The 13,748-nt window shown below is 60.7% G+C and overlaps 1 protein-coding gene across 3 annotated transcripts in view; it reads left to right on the top strand.

The window, feature by feature from the left end:
• The window catches only part of ATOSB (atos homolog B), a 39,913-nt gene extending 27,037 nt beyond the window's left edge, over positions 1-12,876 (top strand). For all 3 annotated transcript variants that reach the window (XM_072993067.2, XM_072993069.2, XM_072993066.2), the window contains exons 2-10: positions 3,156-3,253; positions 4,681-4,907; positions 5,634-6,757; positions 8,110-8,177; positions 8,544-8,640; positions 9,187-9,345; positions 10,098-10,166; positions 10,473-10,666; positions 11,024-12,876. In XM_072993067.2, coding sequence (XP_072849168.2) covers positions 5,723-6,757; positions 8,110-8,177; positions 8,544-8,640; positions 9,187-9,345; positions 10,098-10,166; positions 10,473-10,666; positions 11,024-11,177 — 1,776 coding nt within the window. In that variant the 5' untranslated portion in view covers positions 3,156-3,253; positions 4,681-4,907; positions 5,634-5,722 and the 3' untranslated portion in view covers positions 11,178-12,876. The remainder of the gene's footprint in view (positions 1-3,155; positions 3,254-4,680; positions 4,908-5,633; positions 6,758-8,109; positions 8,178-8,543; positions 8,641-9,186; positions 9,346-10,097; positions 10,167-10,472; positions 10,667-11,023) is intronic.
• The last annotated feature ends 872 nt before the right edge of the window (positions 12,877-13,748 follow it).

The following is a 13,748-nucleotide window of genomic DNA, read 5'->3' as shown; positions in this document are numbered from 1 at the left end:
TTTTATTTTGTGCTTCAGGAACATAAAGGCAATGTAGATAATAAATAGAGCTTGTAGAATTAGACAAGCTGATGGTGCCTGGACTCATAGCAACAGTGAAAAGACCTAGATACCCACAGCTCGATACCCAGACGTTTCAAGGTAGAAGTCTTGAGGCATCTAGGTATCAAGACTTGTGCCTGGATAAATCTGGGCATCAAGGTATAGGCTGACGTTATGATTGGAAAAGATGGTCTGATTTCATTCTGGACTGAATCCTTCTTTGGGATAGATGCCGGCTGTAGCAATCACAGGCTTCTGGTTTCAACCTGGGGAGGCGGTTCTATGAAGTCCTTAGGGAGAGAGGTTCTGGCATTGAAATCTCAGACCTGGCTGTTCTCTTTCGCCGGTCTTGCACTGCACCTCCGGTCGACCGGGGCCTGGTTGGTGGTGGTGGTGGCAGCCCGGAGTCCTTCCTGCCAGCTGGAGGGGGTGGCAGGGACCTCCTCTGGTCTCAGATGCCCTTGCCTTAATGCGCAGCCCAGATACCTCTCAGCTGGCCCTCTTCTGTTCCCAGTGCTCCGAATCGCATGGCAAGGTCTAGTGTGTGGGGGAGGTCTGCCTTATGACCCTCTGCATGCTCCCTCCAAAGCTGCCACCAAGACGAGAAAGAAAGTTAAAAGCCATTCCATACGTCAGATTAAGAACAAAAGAGAACAAATCAGTTTCAAGTCTGACACAGTGCAGAGTGCGGAGTAAAACTCTTTAAAACCCATCAAAATCCTGCTGAGACTTCAGAGGAGACTTCTCAGCCCCTCTGAGGCTGGGCAAAGGTGAGGCCAGTGTGACCTTGTTAAGAAGAGGGGATTCTCTTGTGGGAAAGGTCCCGGCCAATTCCCACGCCTCAGCACCTGCCTCCCCTCCCAAGACCGGGAGTTATGTCTGGAAGGTACCCTGTTTTTTCATGTATAAAGCAATCCTTCTTCCTGAAGAGGGAGGCTCCTGGTCGCCCAGAAGTCCTGTGCCAGCCGGAGCGGAGGTTCCCCGTGGGTTGAGGCAGGCCGATCAAAGACCAAGGCCGGATTCTGTGCCCTTCTTGGCTCCTGAAGCCACTGGGTCAACCAGACACCAAATGAAACTCTGCCTCTCTTGGGTGAGGCCGAGGGGAGGCAGGTTATCAGCGGGTGGTCCCTGCCCCTTTGCAGAGGGAAGGGAGGCTCCCCCCCCCCACGTCCCCGTTACCTGTCGGTTGTCGTGGAGGAAGCCACGCAGGCCTCTTGGCGGGCTGGCCGCGGGCGAATGGGAAGCGCCGGGTCTGAGCCTTGGCCCCAGGCGATCTGCGGATGAACGGAGCTTCTGAGCACCATCCCGGGGGGGGGGGCTCCTCCTCCTCCTCCAGGAGGGCACGGCGCCTCTTTTCTCTTGGCCCCAAAGGGAGGGCGCAAAGGTGTGTGCGTGGCCTTGTGACCTGGGGAGGCCTTCGGGGAAGCCCTCGCAAGCAGGAGAGGGGGGGCGTGGGTACCACATGGGTGGCATGGGCAGTTCGGTTTTTTGGGGTGGGGTGGGCGAGTGAATTGGGTACATGGGCATGCATGGTGGTGGGTGGGCGTGGGACAGGCCTGCCCCCTTCCCCATCTCGGCCGCTGCCCTCCGTTTCCCAGTCCCCCCCCCAGGCTTTGGGGGCTGGGAGGCGAGGTGAGGACTTGGTGGGTTGCTTTAGCCTGTGGGCAACACCGTCCTCCCCTGGGGCTCTTCCTGCCCCTTTCTCGGGGATGCTCAGAGGCGCACTGGGGGACGCGGCGCTGGCGGCCGGCTCTTGGTTTCCTTCCCAGTTTGGCAGCGGCTGCTCCGCAGAAGATTGCCAGCCAAGCGGAGGAGGGTCCTGGGCCTTGCGGGGGAGGCGGGGGTGTTGTGGGCAACGGGTTGGGGGAGGCCCGGCTGGGTCCCTTTGGGGAGACCCTCACCGGCGGCCTGGCCTCTGCCTGGGGAGGAGTGGGGGGTCAGAGGTCACCCTCTCTGCTTGGGAGAAGTTTTGCTCACCCCCTCCCCTTGTCTGCCCGACAGTGGAAAGGGTGGGAGGGGGTCTCTGGGGAAGGGCCTGGGCATTGCTTGAGTCTCAACCCTCACCCTGGAAGAATGGGGGGGGAGCGAGACCCCGAGTGTGGTGGGGGTGTGCCTGCAAGCTGGCATGGAGGTGTGTAAAACCTGGCAGAAGTGCCAGAATTTGCCTTGCCCAAACCTGCAGAGGGTTTGCTCTGGCTGAGGGGGTGGGTGGGTGGGAGGGAGCCGATAATCCCCCCCCCTACCGGGGAGCCCATGTTGCTTTTGGTGTGGAGCACCAGGGACCTGGGAGCCTTTGGGTGCCATCCTGGGAGGCCCCTGGCCCTTCCTAGCTGCTGCTGTTGGCCGACCCTCAATGCCCTCGACCCCTTGGCCTGGTCACCTGATTCCTGGTGGGCAGCAGTGACTCTCTCTCTCTCTCTCTCTTTTTTGGGGAGGGGCATTTAAAAAGCAAAGCACTGAAAGCACTCCTGGGGCATCATTGGGCGTAACTGCAACCTAAGGGTGCAGGAGACACATTGCCCGCCCCCCTCCTTGAACGGGACACTCCGTTTACTGACCCTGAAAGGATGGAAGGGGAAGGAAACCCTGGGCCTGTTGGGATTGAACTCAGAGTCGTGAGAAGCTCTGCCCTTGCTTCAGAGTGGTCGAAAGTGCCTGAGTTTCAACCCTGCCCATCCGAACAAAACAAAATGAGGCTTTAAAAATAGGCAGCCACCGCCAGGGGAAGAATGCCCCCCCTCCCCCGATTCTTGCCCTCCACGCAGGAACAGGCCAGGCAGGTAAGCCTGGAGCGCTCAGGGGGTCTCCCTGCTCTTGAACCTGCAGATGGAGCGTTGCCCCTGGAGCAGGGTGGATTAAAATCAATGTTCTAAAAGAACTAGAAATCAGATTTATTTATTTTTTTTGGATTTACAGCAAATTTATTTTAAATGAAATGCTTTTGGAGGAAAAATCTAGCTAAATATAGTTTTATGTTTAAGACATGTTATAGTTCAAAGGTTATTCAGCATGAAATAGAGCTTGGTTTTGCAGACTGACCTGCAGGGACGGCCTGCGGCCCCCCCTGAGTCCTTCTCTCTGCTGATGCTCTCCCCGTCTCTTTCTTTGCCTAGGTGCCAACTGAGCTGCGTCTTGGAGTGTTGCCCCAGGGGGAGTGCCATGGCAGAGAGCCTTGCCCATAACTCTGCATTGGAAAGGGGCTGTGGGTCTGGTGAGTAAGCCAACAGGCAGCAGGGCCTGAGTGGCCGGCGATGGTAATGGAGCCCCTGGTTTGGAGCTTGGTGTTCTCCCCACTGCAGGCTGGAAGCAAGCTGGCCCTCTCAGATGGCCCCCTGCAGCCCCAGGCCAGACCGATGGGCCGTAAGTGGTCCCTTGGAGGCCAAGGTGGGGAAAGGGTGGCCCTCCAGCGGTGGCTGGGCGGATGGCAACTCCCAGCTTTCCCTCCACTGGAGTCCACTCATCCCCTGAACTGGAGGGCCTGCCCTCGAGCCCACCTGGGCTTTCAGAGTGAGGCCTCTTGAGCTCCGGGGACTATCCTGTGCCCCTCTGCAGTTCACCAGCTAAGTAAAAACCATTCACTTTAGTCTAGATCACTGGTTCTTAACCTTGGGTTACTCAGGAGTTTTGGACTGCAACTCCCGAAGCCATCACCACCAGCTGTCCTGACTGGGGTTTCTGGGAGTTGCAGTTCAAAAGCATCCGAGTAACAAAGGTTAAGAACCACTGGTCTAGATGACCAAGGTGGAGAGCATTGCCCAAGATGGCCTGTAAGCCAACCCATCCAGCTCTCTGGCATGAAGCCTGTGGCCCTTTGGGGATTCCTGCAGATTTCTCCTGCAAGCTGGAGAAATTGTGGCCAGAAAGGAACGTCAGCTCACCTGGGGTGGGGGTGCCCCAAAGTCAAAGCATTCTGGGGAGAAGTGCATGCTTGTATTTCAAGAAGATCAAAATATTAAGTTGTACAAGGGCTGGATATATACACTCTGTGTGTGTGTGTGTGTGTGCGCGCGCGCGCGTGCGTGCGTATGTACACAAACACACCCACACCCTGTCTTTGTGGGTCAGCACAGCTAGAAACAGCAGTGCCCTGGAGGAGGCTTGGGGCTTGGCGACAGAGAATCAGTTCAAAAAGCTACCGCAGTCAGCGCTGGCATAAGCAAGCAAAAAGCAGGAGAGCCTGCAAACCGTCACAGCTGCCCAGTGGTCTGCCAGGAGCCCCCCCCCCCCCCAGGGCGCCCTGCCTGCACTTCCCAGAGCAAGCCTTTTGGAGAAAGGAAGACCTCCGGCCTCTTTGTCTGCTCTGCTTCTGCAGCTAGCAACTCTTGTTGGCTGGTTTCTGTGTCTGGTCCGAGCGGTGAGTGTTCCAGCGCCCCGTCGGATTGGAAACCATTCGCGACCCCATTGCTAGGTGAAATGGAGCTATGGGGTCGGAGGCAGCCCGGCCGCCCTTAGCTCTAGTGGTGCTCTTGCACCCCCTGCTTTGCCTGTCATCTCCCCTCTGGCTTTTTCTCCCTCCTTGGCAAGCACCGCCTCATGAAGAGAGGCTCACGTCCGCCGTGTGGGTCTCTTGGTCCGTCCATGGGGGCCTTCTCACCGAGCGGTCCCGTTCTCTTTCTCTCCCTCTCTCTCACACATTAGGGTTGCTGCTGCAGGTGCACCGACACCCTGCCAGCCGGCAAGGATTTTGAGGTGGCTGCCAGCCGAATCCACATTGCTGCCCGGGATGGTGGGAGAGATTCCTCGCCAGCCACGCCGCTTCTGGGGAGTGCCAGGGTGGCAGGTCTCGCCGGCCAGCTGTACCAGTGCTCATCTGTTGCTAGAGGGGGAGAGGGGACTCGCCAGGAGAGGCAGCCAGTGGCTGAGGGGTGAGTGCGGGGTTTCCTCCCAGCCTGGCCCTCCCTCCTCCTGCATCTCTAGCTGCATGCCAGAGCCCTGTGCTAAGCCCTGGGAGGGGGGCGGGTGAGGGGGGGCTCCCCACACCCTGGTGGCCTCCTCCCCTGGCTGGCTTCTGCCGGGGCCCCTCCCAGCAGGCAGTGGCCAAGCCGCCTGGCAGGCGCTCTCTGTGGACGAAGGTGTTGCCGACTCTCCGGAGGAGCGGCTTGCCCCTCCTGGGTGCTGCTTGAGGGTCTGGGGGAAAGAGAGGCCCGTGCCACTGGTTTCCCTTCAGGGTGGGGGATAAGAGGCTCCTGGGGCCCCCGCAGGAGGAAGGGATCAGAGCCACAGATCAAGAAGCAGGTGAGATGCCCCTTGGGGGCGGGTGCAAATCTGAGCGGTTCCACTGCCACAAGGTGGAAATACGGAGATGTTGCGCCCCCCCCGGGCTCAAAAGGAAGCCTGGGGCTCTCTAGGGATCCCCCCCAGGCCCTGTCAGCACGGGGCGGCCCACTGCTGGAAAGGCCTGCCACACCTGCACAGGGTGCACCAAGAAAGGGGGGAGGGGGGCAGCTTGGGGACCAAGGGAGGAAGGCGCCGTGCTGAAAGGGAGGGGGGGTAGGCATGGCAGGGTCTTCCGACCTGAAGGAAGGTTCTTCCCCAGCGGCTGCCTCCGGCCCTGCCTCTCTCCTCATTGGTCGCGCCTTCTCTCCTTCCAGATGCAGCCTGGCCACTTTCCCCATAGCAGGCTCCAATCCTCTAACCCGACGGCACTTTAGCCCCAAACCCTGACCCTCCGCCACGCCCCATGCGGCACCTCAATGCCGAGTCCGCCCTCCCCCAGGACTGCAGCCGTGGCGGCCCGAGCCAGGAGGAGGAGGAAGAGGAGGAGGAGGAGGGCGAAGAAGCGGGGGCCCCGCCCCACCCTTGGAGGCAGCCTCCGGGGGTCCTGATGGGTTGCGGCCCCCCGGAATTGACGTGCCAGAAGGTTTACCAGGTCTCCATCTTCTCGCCGCCGGCCGCCGGCTCCCACCCTCCCGAGCAGAGGTCCCCGGGGCGGCAGCCCATCAAGCGGACGTGCCCAGAGCCCCAGCGGCCGGCCGAGGGCGACTGGGAGGCCAAGCGGGGCTGCTGGGAGCCCGGCGGGGGGGACGACGCCATTGAAGATGGGCTCCTGGTGGAGGACCTGGCCCTGGGCGGGGCGGCCCAGCATTTCTCCCACAGCGGCCTGCGGGTGGTGGAGCATCGCCAGGAAGACCCTGCCGCCGCCCGCCGCCCCCAGGTCCGCCGCCGCTGCCGGAGCCGGGATCCCAGCCCCGCGGGGGCCCAAGAAGGCACCGCCCCTCCGGCGCCACCGCACATCCCTTGCGACACTTTGCACACGAGAGACTGCACCCGGGGCCCGCTGCGGGACGGCCCCACCGCCTCCATGCCCCCGCAGGACGAGGGGGTGGGCGCTGGGGGCCCCCGTTCCCGCCTTGGCCCTGAATTGCACAGCTTTGCCCAGGCGCTCCCGCCAGGGGAGGGTATAACCCAGGCGGCCGCCAGGCCCCCAGATCACAGCACCCCGGGGGTGGCTAACGGGCTGCCCTCCTCGGAGAAGACGCCTCCGTGCCCTGGCCCCAGGCTGCCTGGAGCGGGGGGAGCCACCCGCGGATGCCCAGCCAAGCGGAAGCTGCTGCCCGCCGTGGAAGGGGCAGCGACGGAGACGGCCTCGGAGGATGAGAGCCTCCCTCCCGCCCGGAAGAAGCGGCTCCTGCCCCGCCCGGCCGTGCCCGCCTCCTGCCGCAGCACCGACGCCAAGGGCGCCCCTTTCTGGAACCACCTGCTTCCTGCTGCCAAGGTGGGCGCTTGCTTGGCCTCGCTCTGGCCCCGGGAGGAGTGGGTGGCAGAAGGCTGGCCAAAAGAGCGTCACAGCCTCGGGTTCCTGAGTGGGGAGGGCGCAGAGTGGCATCTGCCTTAAACGAAGAGATGGGCTCCTGGTGGAGGATCTGGCCACCAGGAGCACCAGGAAGGGGCCCAGGGTTTCGTCCCTGCTGCCCTTCCTCTGTGGCCCAAGAGGAAGAAGAGGAGTGATGGCAGCAGCTCCTCTCGGGGGCCCTGATCCATAACCATCCCGTCCCCAGCTCGATCGCCTGTCCCTCTCCCTACGCCCGAGAGGTAGCGGCCTGGTCCTGGGGCGTGCGGTCTGCCCACCTCCCTCCACCTTGACCCAGCCGGGAGTGAGCGAGCGAGCGAGCGAGCGCTTGCCTGCCCGCCCTCCTGCCTCCAGGACTCCCTCCGAGTCTCTGGCCCTGTACCCCTCCAGGGGCGGGGGACACACCTTGTCCCTCCACACGTGGCTTGCCCTGGTTGGCCAGCCCATGTTCTCTTTCCAGTCCCGGTGGACGCTTCCTGCGCCACATCTTCAGCTCCTTTGTTGTGACGCTTTCACCCAGCGGTTGCCTGCCTTGGAGAGCCAAAATGTTTGTGGGCTGCCTCTCCTGGAAGCCTTCACACACACCCCCTGCTGGGGTTTCTGGAGGTTGTATTCCAAGAACACCTCGGATCCCCACGGTTGGCCAGCGCTAGGCTGGAAGGTCAAGGGCCAAGTTTTCTAATGGGGAGACTTTGAGAGACAGCCCTCTGTGTTAGAGTTTAGCCATTGCATTAGTGCATTGCCATGGCCCATGTCCTTTTCAATATTTTATATATACCTTTAAGTATAGCTAGTTAAATATATTGCGAGAAACGGCCGTTCCTTACCAAGCGTAAAGCTACGTAAGAACAAAGAAGCCCCAAAGGTACAATGAACCCAGACGTCTCCACACTAACCAGGGCTGTGCCTGCCACCAGGCGCCCTTTCCGGGGGGGGGGAGGGGAGCCCTCGGGGGTCTTGGAGGGCCCCAGAGAGACCAGCCAAGGTGGTGTCACCAAGGTGGTCCTGGGCCCCGTCTTTCTCTGTTGCTTTTCTGACGGGTGAGGAAGCAGCCGGGAGCTGGTGGCTGGGTCATGACCGACAGGTGTCTTTTCTGGACTGTCCTCCTGGCCAGCTGCACTTCTCGGGTAAAGAGAGAAAGAGAGGGGGGGGCAAGGATTAGGCTTTGAGGGAGATCTGGGGCCTTGAGGCTCTGCCTCTGCCTTCAGGGCGTCATACGTACCGCACGTCGCCTTCCTCTTAATTAAAGCTCTCCCTCTGCGTCTCTCCTGGTCCAGGGCTCGGTGAACAGCAGCGGCTGTAGCAGCGTCCGTGGCGAGCTGAAGACTGGCCTGCGCCTCAAGCCGTGAGTGGCGTCTTTGCCCGCTCCATTTTGGCCTGCCGTGCGCCCTCCGGCAGGCGGCCTCTGTTGTGGGGCCCTGCCGTCGGGCATCCTGGTCCACAGGCCTTGTCGGGCTCCTCGGTGGAAGAACACCGAGGGCAGCCCTGTGGCGACGCTGCTCTGAGACAGATCAGGCTACGCCTGGCAGGCCTTTTTGCCCCGAGCGGAGGGTGCCGCCGTGGGGTCCCCGGGTGGAGCTGCTTCTCCCAGCCGGGCTCGGTTCAGGAAGCCTGGTGGGGTTTGCAGTGGTGGGACCTGGCAGGCAGCCCTCCCAGCCTCCTCCTCCTCCTCCCCCCCCCCGGTCTGATGCCAGCCCTTCTGCCCCGACAGGAGACACCTCCGCAAGACTCCGGCGGGAGGAGGCCGGCTCCCCCCCGGCCCCTGGGCCACCACCTCCACCAGCCGGGCCCTGCTGGGGAACTTTGAGGTAACTTGAGCTGCCCTGGAGCGTGAGGGGGGTTTTCCCCGGGATGCCCGGCAGGCGGCTCTGGGGCAGAGGCTCCTCCTCCTCCTCCGCTCGCCCCAGGAGGAAGGGCAGCTTCGGGTCCTCCTCAGCAGGTGGGTGTTCCTGGGAATTGGACCCCCGGGGAGCCGGCCGAAGGCACCCTCCCCCCTTCTCCTCCCCCCAAGGGGCCAGGAAGAGGAAGGGCCTTGGCCCATCCTGGCCGGGGTGGCCCCCCGAGTGGCCTGCGCTGATGCTGAGGCCAAGGGCTCGGACTGCTTCCGGGGAGGGAGAGGGTGGTGGAGGGTTCCTGGAAGGTACCGTCGGCCTGAGGCTCCCTCGACAGGAGAAGAGCCCGCCCGCTCGCCCGCCCACCTGCCTGCCTGCCTGCCTGGGGGCCTGGGATAGCTCAGGCTGGTGGGGGGGGGGGGAGCCTGGCGTTTCCTCACCCACTCCTTGGGCGCCCTCCTCGCTCTCGAAGGCTGGGTGACCCCTGTCCCTTCTGGATGATCTCCGTCCCTTCCTGCACAGGAGTCCATGCTGAAGGGGCGCTTCCCGCCATCGGGCCGCATCGAGGGCTTCACGGCGGAGATTGGGGCCAGCGGCTCCTACTGCCCGCAGCACGCCACCCTGCCTGTGGAGGTCACCTACTTTGACATAGCGGAGCACAGCGCCCCCTCGCCCTTCCTGGTAGGTGCTGGGAAGTGAGCCGTGGGGTCCTCCCAGGGAGGGTGTGCATGAGAGGAGGGCGGTAGGAAGCAGGATGCGGTCCTGGTGGAACCTGGCTGAAGAACAGCTTCCCAACAGGTTGGGGGGGCAGTGGTTGCCCCTTCCTCGGGTTGGCCATGAGGCAAAACCCAGACATCCCCCTGCACCTTGCCCCCCTCCCTTGCTCCCTCATGTGGGTCTTGGGCAGACTGGGTGAGAAGCAGCTTCCTTCACACACTTTCTTTCACTATGGCTCAAAAGCAAATCCCGCTGCTTATGGACCGGCCCCATAGCACTTAAAACTTACCTCTGGGTGGTTTCAGTTTTCAATAATGCAGGCTATGCCTTGACACACACACACACACACACCCCCCGGCAAGCTGGGTACTGAGTGGGATGGAAGGCTGACTCAGCCTTGATCCGGCTACCTGGGATGGAACCTGGGCCCCGAGCAGAGTTTTGACTGCAGTGCTGCAGCTTAACCACTGTGTCACGAGGCTCCTTAAACTCCTTCCCTTAAGCTCCCTCTGGCCAGACGACTTGCTGTCACCCACCACGTTCACAATCCCAAAGGTCCACAAGCTACCAAGCTGTGACCCGTGGACCCTCATGATCCAGCCGCCTCCTCCTATGTGGTTGCACCCCACCCCACCCCCCATGTCTTCTGCCCCAACCTCATCCCAGGCCTTCCCCCCTTTCTTTCCTGGCCCATTGGTGTGCTCTTTCTCTTTCAGGGTGTGATAGACTTGGAAACCTTGGGAAAGAAGGGTTACAGCATCCCCAAAACAGGCACCATCCAAGTGGTGAGTTAGGACAAGGGGAAGCGAGGAAGAGGGGAAGGGAGGAAGCAAGGAAGAGAAGAAGGGAGGAGTTCAAGTCCTCCACTCGGCACAGCTCTTCCCCTTTCCAAATGAGCGGGAACCAGAGAGGGGAGCGCCCCGTGGCGTTGAGACACAGGGAGGGATGCTGCGGCAGACGAAGCCTTCCGAATGTCTCTTGTCTCTCTCTGATCCATTGGGACTCTCCTCCCGGGGTGGGGTGGGGTGTTCACCAAGCGTCCCCTCTCTCTCCTCCAACCCCCGCGTGACCGACTCGCTCTCCTGTTCCAGACCTTATTCAACCCGAACAAGACGGTGGTGAAGATGTTCCTGGTGACTTATGACTTCCACGACATGCCTGCCAACCACGTCACCTTCCTGCGCCATCGCATCTTCCTGGTGCCTGTGGGCGAGGAGGAGCAGGGCCCCAGCCAGGCCTCTGCTGAGCTGCCGAGGAGGGTGCTCTGCTACCTGATGCACCTGAGGTAGGGCCCATGAGATAGGGGGGGAACATGAGGTCGGGAGGGGGGGTCCACACCATCCAGTGACTCTTGGGTGAGGGTGAGGGTCTTAAGTCCTGGGCTCCTTTCCTTGGCTTTCCTGCTGCCCACCAAGCACTGCTGACTGCAGGAGAGGCCTAGGCAGGAGCTGTCCTTCCTTCCCAGAGGCTGAGTCCAGGCGGCTGCCGGCTGCCGTCAGCTCCGTCGCCTCTCACCCTCGCCCGGCCCTGTGGGTCTCTCAGGACCCGACGCTCGCTCTGTGTGGCCTCCGGAGGGACCGGCTCCCTCCTCCCAGGGTTCTCTGCCTGAGCTCCGCCTGTTCCCCCTTTTACCTCTCCCCAGGTTCCACAGCTCCAAGTCTGGGAAGATTTACCTGCATGACAACATCCGCCTCCTGTTTTCACGCAAGTCCATCGAGATTGACTCCGGGATCCCCTACGAGCTGAAATCCTTCACAGAACTGCCGCGCAACCCCTGCTATTCACCCAGAGCCTGATGAGAGTATCAAGGGGGGGTGTGAGCCATGCCTGGAGGCCGCACGTTGCCTGGACAGGAGGAGAGGCGGGCACGTGGTTGTTGGCAGCTGCCAGGCTGGCACTGGGCTGGAGAGAGAGAGAGAGAGAGAGAGAGAATATGTCTGCCACAGCCCCTCCCCAGGAACTGTGGCTCTTAATTTGGGCTGGGGCTGCAGCCAGCCTGGACTATGAAAGCAATGAATCTAAACACAGTCGCTCTGGGGCCTCGTGCACTTTTGCTGGGGCTGGGCTGGGCGGGCACCAGAGAAGAGGGAGCGGAGGCCTCCCCCATGCGCACGCACACATATGAAGCAAGGGGGGATGTGTAGAGTTGGGTAGGTGCTGCCTCACAGGGTCTAGCAAAAGATAGTGTCATCAGGGTTAGGGGCCCACCGAGGGCGCTCCGTGTTTGTGTGAGTGCGCGTGAGAGAGGGAAAATGTTGGAACTGGGGGGGGGGGACACAAGAGATTTTGTGGGAGTGCAGAATTGAGAGACCTCGAGAGCCACTTGGTGAGGTTTCGGTGGCCTCGTGGGCCGGCTTCTCCTGAGCCGAAGGGGCTCCGATGGGTAGGTGTGGAGAGCGCGTGGCCAATGGGTTTTGGAAGCCGGGGTCTGGCTTCCCCTCTACTTCCCCAAGCCTTGTGAGTCAAGAGGACGTGCGCGTGGCAGGGAGCAGAGTCGCTCAGACCCCCCCACCACCACCACCACCATTCTCTCATCATCGTCCTGACCTGGACGAGGGAACCCTCTTTCTTCCTGGGATTAGGGAGTATTGTCCACTCCTGCTTCCGGCCCTGATGGTGCAATGTTTGCCCAATACCCCACCCCACCCCACCCCACCCCCCAGGCCTCTGTCCGGCAGCCCCAATGCGCCACTGCAGGTGGGGGCTACCACTGGCGGTGGTGTCCCATGGCGAAGACCCATCTGTGTTGCTCCTTGGCCCTCCCCACTGTCCGTTCGCAGAGTGTGACAGAGAAGGGAAAAGCAGGACGGTGGTCTTCTTGGGGAAATCGCAGGTGAGGCTGTCGGGAGGGCCTCGGCCCACCGGCCTTTTTGCTGCTGCTGCCGCCGCCGCCTCTGATGTGTGTCTTGTGGCTTGAATCGAGACCACTCTCACCTCCCCAAACTGAAAATGTTAATGGTGCCAAACTTGATGATGATGCCAGGGGTGTGTGGGTCCCATTGAGGGAGGAGTGGGGAAGCAAGCAGAGCAGCGTCTATTTGGGAATTTCAGCATGGAGGTTTCTGTGTAAGTTTTAAAGCACTAGGGGCGGGGGGGGGGATGTCATAAAGACTGCCTTTGCAATAACTCTTAAGGCTGCTTTTGCTCCCTCCGTCTCCTAGCCTGCTGGCAATGGGGAAGGCCCACAGGGATACTTTGCACTGTTCCAGAGATTAAGGGGGACGGTTGGTATGGCTGCCACAGCCTTTGAAGGTCTCCCCCACCCCCAAGAGGAACCGTCAGGGCCTCTCCTCTTCTTCTTCCTCCTCCTGTCCCGTCCTGGTTGGGGGCTGCATTTCTCAAGTTCTCCTAAGGGGTGAGGCAGACGTGGGACAACCATTGTAGATGACACTTGAAAATATTTATATTTAAGAAAAGGGAGACAGAAAGAGATGTACCTGATACTGTCTGTCTTTTTTTGAAAGAAATGAATTCTATAAATGTGTGTTTGGAAAACAGCGTGCGAGAGTCCCTTTGTGCTTCTGAGAAGGCTTCACCCTGCCCCTCATGGTACGTTGCAGAGTTGGTCCCTTGAAGAGCAGGAACACCCCCCCCCCCCCGAGGCTGAACAGCCCGGCTGCGAGCGGGGACCCTTCCCGTCTCCACGGAAGGAACCCCTCCTGTCCCCACTCGCTGGAACGCGCCTGCTCGGACGAGCAGCCCAGAAGCCCTGCGGGGTCTACACAGCTTCCCCCTTTATGGGAATGATCTATTTTTAATGATGCCTTTCCCCCTCTACCTATAAGGCACTCAGGCGTTTTACAAGATTTAAAAATAAGTATTTAAAACATACAAACTGTTAAAATGATTAAATGAAGAACAATTAAAGCCTATCGAAATGTATATACCTATTAAAACACGGAAACTGCCACCCACGATCCCTTAAGAGCCAAAGGCCTGCTTTTAAAAATAGATGTTTGGGTCTCCCAAGGGAAGGGCATCCAAGGGAGCAAACAGCCTTTCTATCTCCTCTGGGACGCAGAGCCCCCCCCTCCTCTCTCTCTCTCACACACACACACACAGACAGACAAAAAGCCCTTTTTATGTCCTCCGTCAACAGATGACTCTGTGGTTGGCCTGAAAGAAAAGGTCTCCATCCCCCCCCCACAGAAGATCTGGACCCTCTTGTGATGATTGACGGAGGGAGGCGGGGGGGGGAGGAGGAGGAGGAGGAGGAGGAAGAGGGGTGGGGGGGGGGTGTTAAAGACCTGCTTTGGCAAAAGGCCGGTCCGGTCGAGAGGCCTTTGGGAAGAGGAAGGGCCGGCAGGGAAGGGCGATTCTCACGCCAGATCCGACCCTTCCTCTCTCTTTCCCCTCCCGAGCCTGAG

This window comes from Pogona vitticeps, chromosome 2 (genome assembly GCF_051106095.1).
Source record: "Pogona vitticeps strain Pit_001003342236 chromosome 2, PviZW2.1, whole genome shotgun sequence".
Lineage (NCBI taxonomy): Eukaryota > Metazoa > Chordata > Lepidosauria > Squamata > Agamidae > Pogona > Pogona vitticeps.
Note: the sequence above shows the minus strand (reverse complement) of the source record. Positions and strands in the feature narration are given on the sequence as shown.